Here is a 14,205-nt window from a genome sequence, read left to right as displayed (position 1 = left end):
CTCAGACAGTGGACTCATCTCTGTGCTTGTTCTGTTAGACATCAGTGCTGCTTTTGATACTGTTGACCATAAAATTTTATTACAGAGATTAGAGCATGCCATAGGTATTAAAGGCACTGCGCTGCGGTGGTTTGAATCATATTTATCTAATAGATTACAATTTGTTCATGTAAATGGGGAATCTTCTTCACAGACTAAGGTTAATTATGGAGTTCCACAAGGTTCTGTGCTAGGACCAATTTTATTCACTTTATACATGCTTCCCTTAGGCAGAATTATTAGACGGCATTGCTTAAATTTTCATTGTTACGCAGATGATACCCAGCTTTATCTATCCATGAAGCCAGAGGACAAACACCAATTAGCTAAACTGCAGGATTGTCTTACAGACATAAAGACATGGATGACCTCTAATTTCCTGCTTTTAAACTCAGATAAAACTGAAGTTATTGTACTTGGCCCCACAAATCTTAGAAACATGGTGTCTAACCAGATCCTTACTCTGGATGGCATTCTGACCTCTAGTAATACTGTGAGAAATCTTGGAGTCATTTTTGATCAGGATATGTCATTCAATGCGCATATTAAACAAATATGTAGGACTGCTTTTTTGCATTTACGCAATATCTCTAAAATTAGAAAGGTCTTGTCTCAGAGTGAAGCTAAAAAACTAATTCATGCATTTATTTCCTCTAGGCTGGACTATTGTAATTCATTATTATCAGGTTGTCCTAAAAGTTCCCTGAAAAGCCTTCAGTTAATTCAAAATGCTGCAGCTAGAGTACTAACGGGGACTAGACGGAGAGAGCATATCAATCAATCAATCAATTTTTTTATATAGCGCCAAATCACAACAAACAGTTGCCCCAAGGCGCTTTATATTGTAAGGCAGGCCATACAATAATTATGTAAAACCCCAACGGTCAAAACGACCCCCTGTGAGCAAGCACTTGGCTACAGTGGGAAGGAAAAACTCCCTTTTAACAGGAAGAAACCTCCAGCAGAACCAAGCTCAGGGAGGGGCAGTCTTCTGCTGGGACTGGTTAAGCCTGAGGGAGAGAACCAGGAAAAAGACATGCTGTGGAGGGGAGCAGAGATCGATCACTAATGATTAAATGCAGAGTGGTGCATACAGAGCAAAAAGAGAAAGAAACAATGCATCATGGGAACCCCCCAGCAGTCTACGTCTATAGCAGCATAACTAAGGGATGGTTCAGGGTCACCTGATCCAGCCCTAACTATAAGCTTTAGCAAAAAGGAAAGTTTTAAGCCTAATCTTAAAAGTAGAGAGGGTGTCTGTCTCCCTGATCTGAATTGGGAGCTGGTTCCACAGGAGTGGAGCCTGAAAGCTGAAGGCTCTGCCTCCCATTCTACTCTTACAAACCCTAGGAACTACAAGTAAGCCTGCAGTCTGAGAGCGAAGCGCTCTATTGGGGTGATATGGTACTACGAGGTCCCTAAGATAAGATGGGACCTGATTATTCAAAACCTTATAAGTAAGAAGAAGAATTTTAAATTCTATTCTAGAATTAACAAGAAGCCAATGAAGAGAGGCCAATATGGGTGAGATATGCTCTCTCCTTCTAGTCCCCGTCAGTACTCTAGCTGCCATATCTCACCCATATTGGCCTCTCTTCATTGGCTTCCTGTTAATTCTAGAATAGAATTTAAAATTCTTCTTCTTATAAGGTTTTGAATAATCAGGTCCCATCTTATCTTAGGGACCTCATAGTACCATATCACCCCAATAGAGCGCTTCGCTCTCAGACTGCAGGCTTACTTGTAGTTCCTAGGGTTTGTAAGAGTAGAATGGGAGGCAGAGCCTTCAGCTTTCAGGCTCCTCTCCTGTGGAACCAGCTCCCAATTCAGATCAGGGAGACAGACACCCTCTCTACTTTTAAGATTAGGCTTAAAACTTTCCTTTTGCTAAAGCTTATAGTTAGGGCTGGATCAGGTGACCCTGAACCATCCCTTAGTTATGCTGCAATAGACTTAGACTGCTGGGGGGTTCCCATGATGCACTGAGTGTTTCTTTCTCTTTTTGCTCTGTATGCACCACTCTGCATTTAATCATTAGTGATTGATCTCTGCTCTCCTCCACAGCATGTCTTTTTCCTGGTTCTCTCCCTCTCCCCAACCAGTCCCAGCAGAAGACTGCCCCTCCCTGAGCCTGGTTCTGCTGGAGGTTTCTTCCTGTTAAAAGGGAGTTTTTCCTTCCCACTGTCGCCAAGTGCTTGCTCACAGGGGGTCGTTTTGACCGTTGGGGTTTTACGTAATTATTGTATGGCCTTGCCTTACAATATAAAGCACCTTGGGGCAACTGTTTGTTGTGATTTGGCACTATATAAATAAAATTGATTGATTGATTGAAAGGTCGGAGGAGGCCTGCTGGAGCCTGGTGAGATCGCTTGCCCCTGGCGTAGATGGTTCAGGCTTGAATGTAGTTCCTCACATCTGTCTGGACAGTAGGCCACCAGAAGTGGTGGTTGACAATGATCAGAGTCCGATTAATTCCATGATGGCAGGAGAGCTTGGAGTTTTGGCAGAAGTTGAGAACTTGTGAACGGGCATCTGGAGGCACAAATAGCCATCTGGGAGGTCCTCCTCCAGCATTGGAGTGCTGGCATTGGGCCTTCCAGACAAGTCTTTCTGTGTCCCATGTGAGGAATACTACCACCAGATCCGGGGGAAGGATCTGGTCAAGAGTTGATAGCTGGTCTGAAGGAAAAACCTGTCGAGAAAGTGCATGTGGTTTTGTATTCTTGAGGCAAGGATGGTAGGTGATAGTGAAATTAAATGTACCAATAAAAAAAAAAAACGACCACCTGGCTTGTCTGGAGTTTAACCGTTTGGTTGATTGGATGTAGGTTAGGTTTTTATGATCAGTCCATATTCTGAATGGAACGGCAGTACCTTCCAGCCAATGCCTCCATTCCTCCAGAGCCTCCTTGACCGCCAGGTGTTCCCGGTTACCCATATTATAGTTCAGTTCTGCAGGAGACAGACGCAGAGAGAAGAACACACAAGGATGGAGATGGTGATCCCCCTCAGCTCGCTCGCTGGAACAGGATGGCCCTGATCCTGTTGTCAGAGGCATCGACCTCCATGCTGAGGAGAAACTGTTTAAGTGTTGTAAAGGCAGTTTCAGTATCAGTAGACCAGGTGAAGGGGTCTTTAGACAATATGAGTTTGGTGAGGGGTGTGACAACCTGACTGAAGTTTCTGATAAACCGAAGGTAAAAATTAGCCAGATGGATGTGATGGGTGTGTTCAGTGAGATTATTGGAAAAAAACTAAGGAGGTTGTCTAAATAGACAAACACAAATCGGTTGAGGAGGTCATGCAGAACATCATTGACCAGAGCCTGAAAAGTGGGGGGAGCATTGGTTAGGCCGAAGGACATGATCAGATATTCAAAATGGCCAAGGGGGGTTGTATAAACGCCTAGTAGAGAAGGATGCGCCTGGAAGCAAATCAGTGGAGCAATTATATGTTCTGTGTGGAGGAAGATATAGTGCGTGTGTTTTACTGACCACCTTACCAAGGTTGTGGTAACACTCAAGGATGGTGATGATTTCCGGGGGTGTGTGTACGGACTCTCTGGCAGCTAAAATGGGGAGATCTGAGGACTGTAAATACCGGCAGTGGCAGGTTTCGTTCCACCGGGTGATTGTACCGGACAGCCAATTGAAGTCCGGATTATGGAGCATGAGCCAGGAGTGTCCCAACACCAATGGAGAGGAAAAGGAATAAACAAAAAACTGGATAGTCTCCCGATGATTCCCTGACACTACTAATGTAACAGGTGCGGTCTGGCGGGTGATTGCTGGTAGATTAGTGCCTTCCAGGGTGTGAATCAAAATTGGCGTGCTGAGTTCCAACACCGGGATGCACGCTTCCTTGACCACCCTAGTTTCCAAAAAAATGACCTTCTGCTCCTGAGTCAGTAAGTGCTGAAACAGAAATGGAGTGCTGCAGGTGCTGAACGGTGGCCGGGATTTGGGTCCGTAATGAATTTTCACCTGTGAACCTTATCTGGCTCACCTGCAGCTCAGGACCTAAGGGAGAGCATTTGCTTTAACAATTTATTGGGGTACTGATATAGAGGGATTTTGAAATGTGCAGGAGACACTGGAGGCAGGAGGCACAGGCTGGACCAGAACAGGAGCCGAGACAGGTGACCAGAACCAGGTGGCAGGTGACTGGTGGAGCTGGAGACATAGCACAAAAATGGGGTCATACAGGACATTTTCATCACTTAAAAAAACCAGGATGGACAGGACGTGAAAACAGGACGTCTTGGGAAAATAGGACATTTGATCACCCTATCATACAGAAATACAGTGTTACACAGACGAGGCCAGGTACCACAAAGCAAAAATGAAGTTTCTGTCAAATTCTGGAGTGGATGAACCAGGGCTTTTATACAGGTGCTGATGAGTACTGAAACAGGTGATGATAATCAGCTCCGTGACGTGGCACCTGAAGAAAAAGAATGGGAGGGGGAGCAGAACAGAGCACACACCAAGGCAGCACAACAGCTCCGTGAGAAAGGCTGCAGATGACTTAAGGACCTGGGTGTATATCGAAGCAATCATAAATGTCAGAAATGTCTGTAAGATCTCACACTGGAGTATCACATTACTATTTTTTTTTCCCATGGGCACTAACAGTGCTCATTACTCAGTAATACTTGTTTTTGGTCCCTATGATGGAGTCTTTTATGTAACCTGTTTTGTTTCAGCCTTTGGTTTTTATTGACGTCAAACTTTTGTTACTTTTCTTAGTTTAATAAATAACTAAAATTAAAATCCCAACCAAGATGTTGTTTATGCATAAAGCTACATATATAATTTAAATATTTTGGTTAGATAGTGGATTAAAGCAGGCAGCATGGTGGCTTAGTGGTTAGCACTATTGCCTCACAGCAAGAAGGTCATGGGATCGATTCTCACCTGTGGCCTTTCTGTGTGTAGTTTACATGTTCTCCCCATGTTTGCGTGGGTTCCCTCAGGGTGCTCCAGCTTCCTACCACATCCAGGTTAGATGAACTGGACACTTTAAATTGTCTGTAGGTGTGCATGCGGATGTGAATGTGTCACAGACTGTCATCCTGTTCAGGGTGTACGCTGCCCCCCACCCCCCATGATCCTTAATGGGGCAACACAGTCTTGTTTGAACCCTTGTGTGATATTGTGGGATTTGACCACTTCCGGGGACAGCCTGCTGTTGCGCAACACAAACACAGCATTACTTAACATGGAAAAATGGTAGTGTTTTGTTTTCATCTGGAATCACTGAAGCAAAAGTGCAGTTTTTTTGGTTCCCATTGGAGAAGGGAAGACAAGGCTCCAGCTCCAGGTCATAAACAAACCACAACACATGTCCACTTTCAACCGCATCCTCACTTTTTCTTCTCATTTTTACTTTGTTTATCGTGATATTTGCCCAAAAACTCAGAGAAAGTGTAGGATGTAGGATTATTGCATCATATGCATCATATTTTAACCCTTTAGCGCCCACCCTCAAATGAGACTGTGCTGCCCAGTTGGATTAAGCGGGTGTAGACAATGAATGGATGGATTAAAGCAAGTTCTATCAGCTTCCCCCTGTTTCATTTGGTGTCACCACAGCAGATCAAGTATGGATCTGCTTGCTGCCCTTCCTCACACAACACCACATTACATGGAGAATGGGAGTGGCCTTAAACCGGGAACCTTATGCTCTGGAAGGACGTGCACTAACCACCTGGCCACCATGCTGCTCTTTGGTTAGAGGTGGATTATGTTATAAAAAATGCTGATGAAAGTCATTGAGGAGCAACCCCAGCCTCTACCTGCACAATAGAAACATGAAGCTACAGAATTTCTTTTACATATGGAGGAAAAAGTGCATGAACAGTTTTCAATCACAAAATCACACATCGCAAAAAAGTTGCCTCAAGGCGCTTCACACAAGTAAAGTCTAACCTTACCAACCCCTAGAGCAAGCACACAGGCAACAGTGGTAAGGAAAACTCCCTCTAATGATTTGAGGAAGAAACCTCAAGCAGATCAGACTCAAAGGGGTGACCCTCTGCTTGGGCCATGCTACCAACACAGTTGACAAAACAATTTGCAAAAGGAATATACAGGAATTTTTGCTGGTGCACAGGACATGAGGGTTTCAGAAACAGACACCACACCCATCTCTGGATGGAGCCGCACCTCAAACAGAGAGAAAAAAACAAAATCAGGCATCGGAAAGACAACAAATATAATTTGTCAGCATTAAGCAACAAGAAAAACAGAAGCAATATTAAGGTGATCACTGACCACTAGCCCTAAGCTTCACTAAAAGACCCAGAGTTTAGATAAAGTTGAGGCAGCAGCCCACTCTGTTTACTAATAAAATGAATTTAAAAGAAAAAGTAAAAAGCATAGTAACATACTATACCAGTATGCTAGCCATACGAAAGGGAAAATAAGTGTGTCTCAAGTCTGGACTTGAAAGTCTCTACAGAATCTGACAGTTTTATTGATGCGGGGAGATTGATGAGCTCTATGTCCATAACAGCAATTCTTTCTTTAGCTGGGATCAGTGCCTTTGCATTGAAAGCAACACTTGTTCTTGTGATGTGTTCTCCTCAGGTGCGTGGCCTGCTCAGGCTCTTGAGATGTCTGTGGGGAAAGTTCCCTTTCTGGAGGCAGTGAATGGCAGCACGGTCATGTTGCCATGTGAGTACTCCAGCTGTATCGGCATTGAGAACCTTTACTTCAACTGGCAGTTTAATGACAATGGCACCATGCAGAAGGTGAGAACCACCATCACAACAAGCAGTCAGTAAGTTGGATCTTCAGGGTTGAGTTGACGAACAATTTACTGGTTCTTTCAGGTGTGTGAGTCAGTAATCCCATCAGATGAAGTGATGGTGCCAAATGTGAATATATTTCGGGACAGGGTGGAGTTTGTTGGTAAGAACCATAAGCATAACATCTCCATTTTGCTGTGGAACATCACGTTCGAGGATGGAGGCCAGTACACGTGTTTTGGACGCAACCCCAAAGAAAAGGGCAGGAACCACAGTGCTGTCTTTACACTCATTGTGGTCGAGGAGTGTGAGTAACTCGTTAAAATGATGTACCACCAATTAGTGTGGGGGTCACATCTATCTTTTACTACACAGTAGAGCAAATCAAGTCAAGGAGCATGCTCTGGTGCTGCACCTAGCTACATCTACGACACCATGGAACTCCCTTAGATCCTGGATGGCAACCATCCAGGCAGATAATTATTCCACAGCATAAATACTGTTGCCGTAGATAAATGTTGATTTGCTTTACAAATATAACCACACTACTACCAGGTACATGAGGTATTGTTTATAACCAAAGAAATATAAGGTTTGCATGTGTATTACAATTGGTAGGAGTAGTATTACTATGGTATTATTAGTATAGTAGCATTATTATAGTATTATGAGTATTCACAGATGATGTTGTGATCTTTGTGGAATCACCGGCAACCCTAATTGCAGTAATTGAGATGATGAAGAATTGCCATGTCTGGGTCCACAACGGAACTTGTTCAAGATTAAAATCCAGATTTTCGGATGGATTTTTTTGGATGTATATTTTTATTGATGTCTCTGTTTTAAATTTGTTTATTGTCTCTGTGTTTTCTATCTGACTGTGAAGCACTTTGGTCACCCTCTGGGCTGTGGAAATAAACTTTGATTGGTTGATTAATTGATTTTAATTGAGTTTTGTGCGTGTAAATGCATGAATTTGAGGTATCTTTGTAAAGTGCTTTGAGCTTCTGGTTCGGATGGAAAAATCGCTATATAAATGCAGTCCATTTTTTGATTGTATCGGCAGTGACGATCATGTCACTGGGTCCTTGGCCTTTCAGATTGGGAGACATTTGGGAAGAGGTTATGGAGTGATGAGACCATTGGACAGAGGTGTTTGGTGATGCCTGTATCTCTGCTGGAGAATGAAGATTCAGGTCTTTAGGGCCCTGGTGCTTCCTGTCTTACTGTATGGTTGTGAAACTTGGACATGACCAGTGACCTAAGGTGACAAGTGGATGTCTTTGGTACCAGGTCTCTTTGGAGGATCTTTGGGTACTGCTGGAATGTCTTTGTGTCAAACAAACGGTTACTTAGAGAGACTCAGATGAGGAGTATCACTTGCATTGTGAGGGAACATCAGCTGTGACTTTTGGCCATGTGGCACGTTTCTCTGTGCATGATCCAGCATCCTGATGCCTCAAAGCTGAGGACCTCAGCAGCTGAATAAGGCTAATGCGAGCAGATAGATGCTAACGCTCAAGTGGTGGGAATGGACTGGTTGTCTGCCTGAGTGGTTGCCATCCAGGACCTAGGACAGTTCCACGGTGTGATGTACACGGTTGCATGTGGCACCAGTGCCTGCTCCCAGACCTGACTGATTATTATATCAGGAGTATTTATGTGATGTTGTCCTTAAAGAAAGTGAAGGTCATTGAAGATTTTTGTTGAAACAATCGATGTTTATCTGTTAACAATCAGATGTCAAAAAACCTAAAAAATATTGATATAAGCCTAAATAGCAGATTGGGTCTCTTGAGCTTTTAGTTTTATGTTCACATTAAAGTTTTTTGTTGTAATGTGGCTGCTAATTGAGCAAAGTCAAAACAAAATCCAAAATGTTTACAAAGGCAATTTCTTTTGTTGTTGTTGTTGTTATTTATTTTCTTTCTTTCTTTAGTCATATTTTAAAACAAGCAAATAAACAAACACACAAGCAAGCATAAAGTAACAGACGCCAGTGGTCCAAAGATGATTGTTTGGATCCTTGGCATGAAAATGCACCTTTGACCTTTACTCTTCATGTTGACCTTGACCTTTATGATTGCAAAGTTGGCATTTAATCATGCAAAAGCTCAGGCCTTAGCTACACAATGTGATCCAAACAAAACAAAATGCCCAGTAAGGCTCCATAAATTTTTTTTTAAAAAGTTTAAAAAGTTTATCATCCTTGACATCAGAAAAAAAGTGATGAGGGAGGGCAGTTTTTTTTTTTCTTTCTCAGAAACAGAGGGGGTCACTGGGTGGCAATGGTGTATTTTAATATTGCCCATGGGTTCATACATTGTCATCTAATATGACAAATATGGCCAGATTATCATATCTCAATATTGTCATATCAATATGATATACAGTTGTATGCAAAAGTTTGGGCACTCCTGATAATTTTCATGATTTTCCTTTATAAATCATTGGTTGTCTGGATCAGAAATTTAAGTTAAATATATCATATAGCAGATGAACACACTGATATTTGAGAAGTGAAATGAAGTTTCTAGTATTTACAGAAAGTGTGCAATAATTATTTAAACAAAATTAGGCAGATGCATAAATTTGGGCACCCTTGTCATTTTATTGATTTGAATACATTTAGCACTAATTATTAGAACACAAAATTGGTTTGGTAAGCTCTTTGACCCTTGACCTCCTTACATAAGTGAATCCAGTTTTGTAGACAGCAAGGCTTTAGTTTTATTGATAACTGGCCTTCGTTCTGGGGCCGCCGTGGCTTGCTGATGCCGGACGGCCTCTACCCTACAGGGGAAGGCGCCGCCATCTTGTCTGCAAACATAGATAGAGCTCTACAGGGAGGGTAACATTAGGAATCTACAGCAGGCCACAGAGCAGGTGATTAGAGACCCTGCAAGGCTTATGACAAATGTGGGTGTGGAATCCATTAGCTTAGCTGGGAATTTAGTGCAGAAAATCCACTATGGTGATAGTGCAGTTTATTTGCCAGGGAGGGAATTTCAACAAGTTGAGACTGTGGCCTGCTTCCGTAGTCGTGTCCATAAGAATCATAGAGGATATGCTTTCCAAAGTTAATACCCATTACTATATTGGATGATGTTGAAATTGAGGATGGCCCAGTGGTTGTTCCAGCAATAGCAAAGATTTCGTGTCTGCTACCTACAATGCGCGTGGAATGTCTTAAACCTAAACCTACTTCTAGGCATCTTATATATGCTACTCTGGAACCACCCCTAAACCCAAACAGTTCAACTGTCAACCCCACTGAGGTCCTTAGACTGGGTCTCATTAACATAAGATCACTGTCCTCAAAATCATCCATCCATCCATCCATTTTCTTCCGCTTTATCCGGAGTCGGGCCGCGGGGGGCAGCAGCTCAAGCAAAGTCGCCCAGACCTCCCGATCCACACACACCTCCTCCAGCTCCTCTGGGGGAACCCCAAGGCGTTCCCAAGCCAGCCGAGAGATGTAGTCCCTCCAGCGTGTCCTGGGTCTTCCCCGGGGCCTCCTCCCAGTGGGACGTGCCCGGAACACCTCTCCAGCGAGGCGTCCGGGCGGCATCCGGAAAAGATGCCCGAGCCACCTCAACTGACTCTTTTCGACGTGGAGGAGCAGCGGCTCGACTCCGAGCTCCTCCCGAGTGACCGAGCTCCTCACCCTATCTCTAAGGGAGCGCCCAGCCACCCTGCGGAGGAAACTCATCTCGGCCGCTTGTACTCGCGATCTCGTTCTTTCGGTCATGAGCCAAATCTCATGACCATAGGTGAAGATCGGAACGTAGATCGATCGGTAAATCGAGAGCTTTGCCCCCCTACTCAGCTCTCTCTTCACCACGACGGTCCGATACAGCGACCGCATCACTGCAGATGCTGCACCGATCCGTCTGTCGATCTCACGCTCCATCCGTCCCTCACTCGTGAACAAGACCCCGAGATACTTAAATTCCTCCACTTGAGGCAAGGACACTCCACCGACCTGAAGAGGGCAAAGCACCTTTTTCCGGTCGAGAACCATGGCCTCAGATTTGGAGGTGCTGATTTTCATCCCGGACGCTTCACACTCAGCTGCAAACCGCCCCAGTGCATGCTGAAGGTCCTGATTTGACGAAGCCAACAGAACCACATCGTCCGCAAACAGCAGAGACGAGATTCTGTGGTTCCCAAACCAGACCCCCTCTACACCCTGCCTGCGCCTAGAAATTCTGTCCATGAAAATAATGAACAGAACCGGTGACAAAGGGCAGCCCTGGCGGAGGCCAACGTGCACTGGAAACAGGTTTGACTTACTACCGGCAATGCGAAACAAGCTCCTGCTGCGGCTGTACAGGGACCAGATAGCCCTTAGCAAAGGACCCCGGACCCCGTACTCCCGGAGCACTCCCCACAGGATGCGCCGCAGGACACGGTTGAATGCCTTCTCCATATCCACAAAACACATGTGGACTGGTTGGGCAACTCCCATGAACCCTCGAGCACCCGATGGAGCGTGTAGAGCTGGTCCAGTGTGCCGCGACCAGGACGAAAACCACACTGCTCCTCCTGAATCTGGAATAGACCTTACCGGGGAGGCTGAGGAGTGTGATCCCCCTATAGTTGGAACACACCCTCCGGTCCCCCTTCTTAAACAGAGGGACCACCACCCCGGTCTGCCAATCCAGAGGCACTGTCCCCGATCGCCACGCGATGTTGCAGAGGCATGTCGAAAATCAAAATCATTGTTGATCAATTATCTAATTATTGATCATCACTTAGATATGATTGGGCTATGTGAAACCTGGCTGAAACCTACAGCTGTCCTCCCCTTAAATGAGGCGTGCCCACCAGCATATACATTTAGTCATGTCCCTCATGATGCGAAGCAAGGCGGGGGTGTTGCTCTTATTTATAAATCTAGGTTTAGCTTATTAGCTGTTGGGGGTTACAAATATCACTTGTTTGAGCATCTAATTCTCCGCTCTGCTCAGGATATTACACATTGCCAAGGTCAGAAGAATAAAAATGAGTCATATTATTTTGTCACTGCATATAGGCCTCCTGGCCCATATTCTGAATTCTTAGATGAATTTGGTGCGTTCATCTCTAACTTGTCAACTAGTGTAGATAACATTCGGATCATTGGTGACTTTAACATTCATATAAATAAGCCTTCTGATCCCCTCTGCAAATCATTTATAGAAATTGTGGATGCATTTGGATTTTGGCAATGCATTCGGGATTCGACGCACATTAGTGGAAATACCCTGGATTTGGTTCTCGCACGTGGTATTGCTGTCACGAATATTGACATCATGCCTCTTACATCAGTGGTGTCTGATCACTCACTTATTAAGTTTACAGTTTCGCTGCCATGTTTAGTGGAACAACAACCTTATATATCATTACGGCGATGCATCAACTCCTCAACTAAGACTGAACTCGAAGCTAGACTGCCTGATGTCTTAGCTTCACATTTGACAAATACCCAGTCAGTAGACAGACTTGTGGATAGTTTAAACTCAGTGCTCAAAACTACACTCGACATGATTGCACCACCTGTGTTAAAACCGCGCTCCCCCAAATCACAGTCACCTTGGTTCAATGATTATCTGTGTGACCTCAAGCATAAAGCAAGAGGTCTAGAACGGAAATGGGGTTGTTCAAAATTAGAAGTATTTCACCTTGCGTGGCGTGATGCTATCTTAGACTATAAGCATGCATTATTGGCTACAAAGCGGACTTACTACTCTGATTTGATCAACAAAAACAAGCATAACTCAAAGTTCTTGTTTGACACGGTGGCAACACTTATGCATGGACAACCACCTGTAGTTCGCTTTCCTTTTACAGCACAAGATTTCCTGGATTACTTTGGGAAGAAAATAGAAGACATAAGGTTAAACATATCCCAGCATGCCTTAATCCAGCCACTACACCCTGCTATTGATGTGGGCGCAACTACTGAGGTATTACCTAGATTGACAGAATTTGATAGTATCTCATTAGGCATGCTGACAAAACTCGTAATGTCAACAAAAAGCACAACCTGTTTATCTGATCCTATACCAACAAAATTGTTTAAGGACCTGTGGCCCACTCTTGGGCCGACTGTGCTGGAAATGATTAATCTTTCTTTAACTTCTGGACCTGCATCTAAATGTTTCAAATCTGCAGTGATTAAACCATTACTTAAGAAACCTAATCTTGACCCTAGTGTATTGACAAGCTATCGGCCGATATCAAATCTATCATTTTTCTCTAAAATACTGGAAAAAGTGGTGTCATGGCAGCTCGTAGACTATCTTACTGAGAATAATGTCTTTGAGCCACTACAGTCTGCTTTTAGAAAATATCATTCCACAGAGACGGCTCTCACTAAAGTCGTGAATGATCTTCTGCTTACAATGGATTCGGACACCACTACGGTTCTGTTGCTGTTAGATCTCAGTGCTGCATTTGATACAGTGGACCATCATATTCTACTTGATTGGCTGGAAAATCATTTTGGGATTACTGGGAGTGCCCTTGCATGGCTGACGTCATACTTGACCAGTCGTTCTCACTGTGTTTTGTACAGTAACACTACCTCTAACCTTAGTGACATGAATTTTGGGGTTCCACAGGGGTCTGTCTTAGGCCCCCTGCTTTTCTCCCTTTATATAGCACCCCTTGGGCACATATTGCGGCGTTTTGGGATTACCTATCACTGCTATGCAGATGATACTCTGTTATACATGGCGATAACTGCTGGTAATCTCGTTCACATAAAATCCTTAGAAGATTGCCTTGCAGTAGTGAGAAGTTGGATGTCTAGGAACTTCCCACTTTTAAACTCTGATGAGACTGAAATGATGGTTCTTGGTCCAGTGAGACATTGGCATCAATTTGACCAGTTAATGCTCAACTTCGGCTCGTGTGTCATAATCACACTGACAAAGTGAGGAACCTTGGGGTAATTTTTGATCCTTCGTTGTCCTTTGGCCTCCACATTAGAAATATTACTAGGACTGCTTTCTTCCACCTGCGAAATATAGCAAAGATTCGTCCCATCCTGTCTATGGCTGATGCTGAGACCGTGATCCATGCATTTATCTCTTCTAGATTGTACTACTGCAATGTTCTATTTTCTGGTTTACCGCAATCTAGCATTAGGGGTCTCCAATTGGTTCAGAATGCTGCAGCCAGACTTTTGACACGAAGCAGAAAGTTCAACCACATTACACCCATTTTGGCATCCCTTCACTGGCTTCCTGTCCCAGTGAGATCAGATTTTAAGGTTTTGCTACTAACCTATAAAATTATTCATGGACTGGCACCTCCCTACTTAGCTGACCTAATTAAACCTTACGTACCGGCCGGGGCTTTACGTTCTCAGGGTGCAGGACTACTTTGTGTCCCTAAGGTGAGTAAGAAGTCTGCGGGTCACAGAG

General features: G+C 44.0%; 1 protein-coding gene across 2 annotated transcripts in view; it reads left to right on the top strand.

Annotated features, from left to right (window-relative positions):
• scn4bb (sodium channel, voltage-gated, type IV, beta b) overlaps window positions 1-14,205 on the top strand; it is a 47,504-nt gene that overhangs the window by 15,438 nt on the left and 17,861 nt on the right. For both annotated transcript variants that reach the window (XM_034178696.1, XM_034178695.1), the window contains exons 3-4: window positions 6,630-6,793; window positions 6,875-7,097. In XM_034178696.1, the coding sequence (XP_034034587.1) occupies window positions 6,630-6,793; window positions 6,875-7,097 (387 nt within the window). The remainder of the gene's footprint in view (window positions 1-6,629; window positions 6,794-6,874; window positions 7,098-14,205) is intronic.

This window comes from Thalassophryne amazonica, chromosome 9 (genome assembly GCF_902500255.1).
Source record: "Thalassophryne amazonica chromosome 9, fThaAma1.1, whole genome shotgun sequence".
Classification (NCBI taxonomy): domain Eukaryota; kingdom Metazoa; phylum Chordata; class Actinopteri; order Batrachoidiformes; family Batrachoididae; genus Thalassophryne; species Thalassophryne amazonica.
Note: the sequence above shows the minus strand (reverse complement) of the source record. Positions and strands in the feature narration are given on the sequence as shown.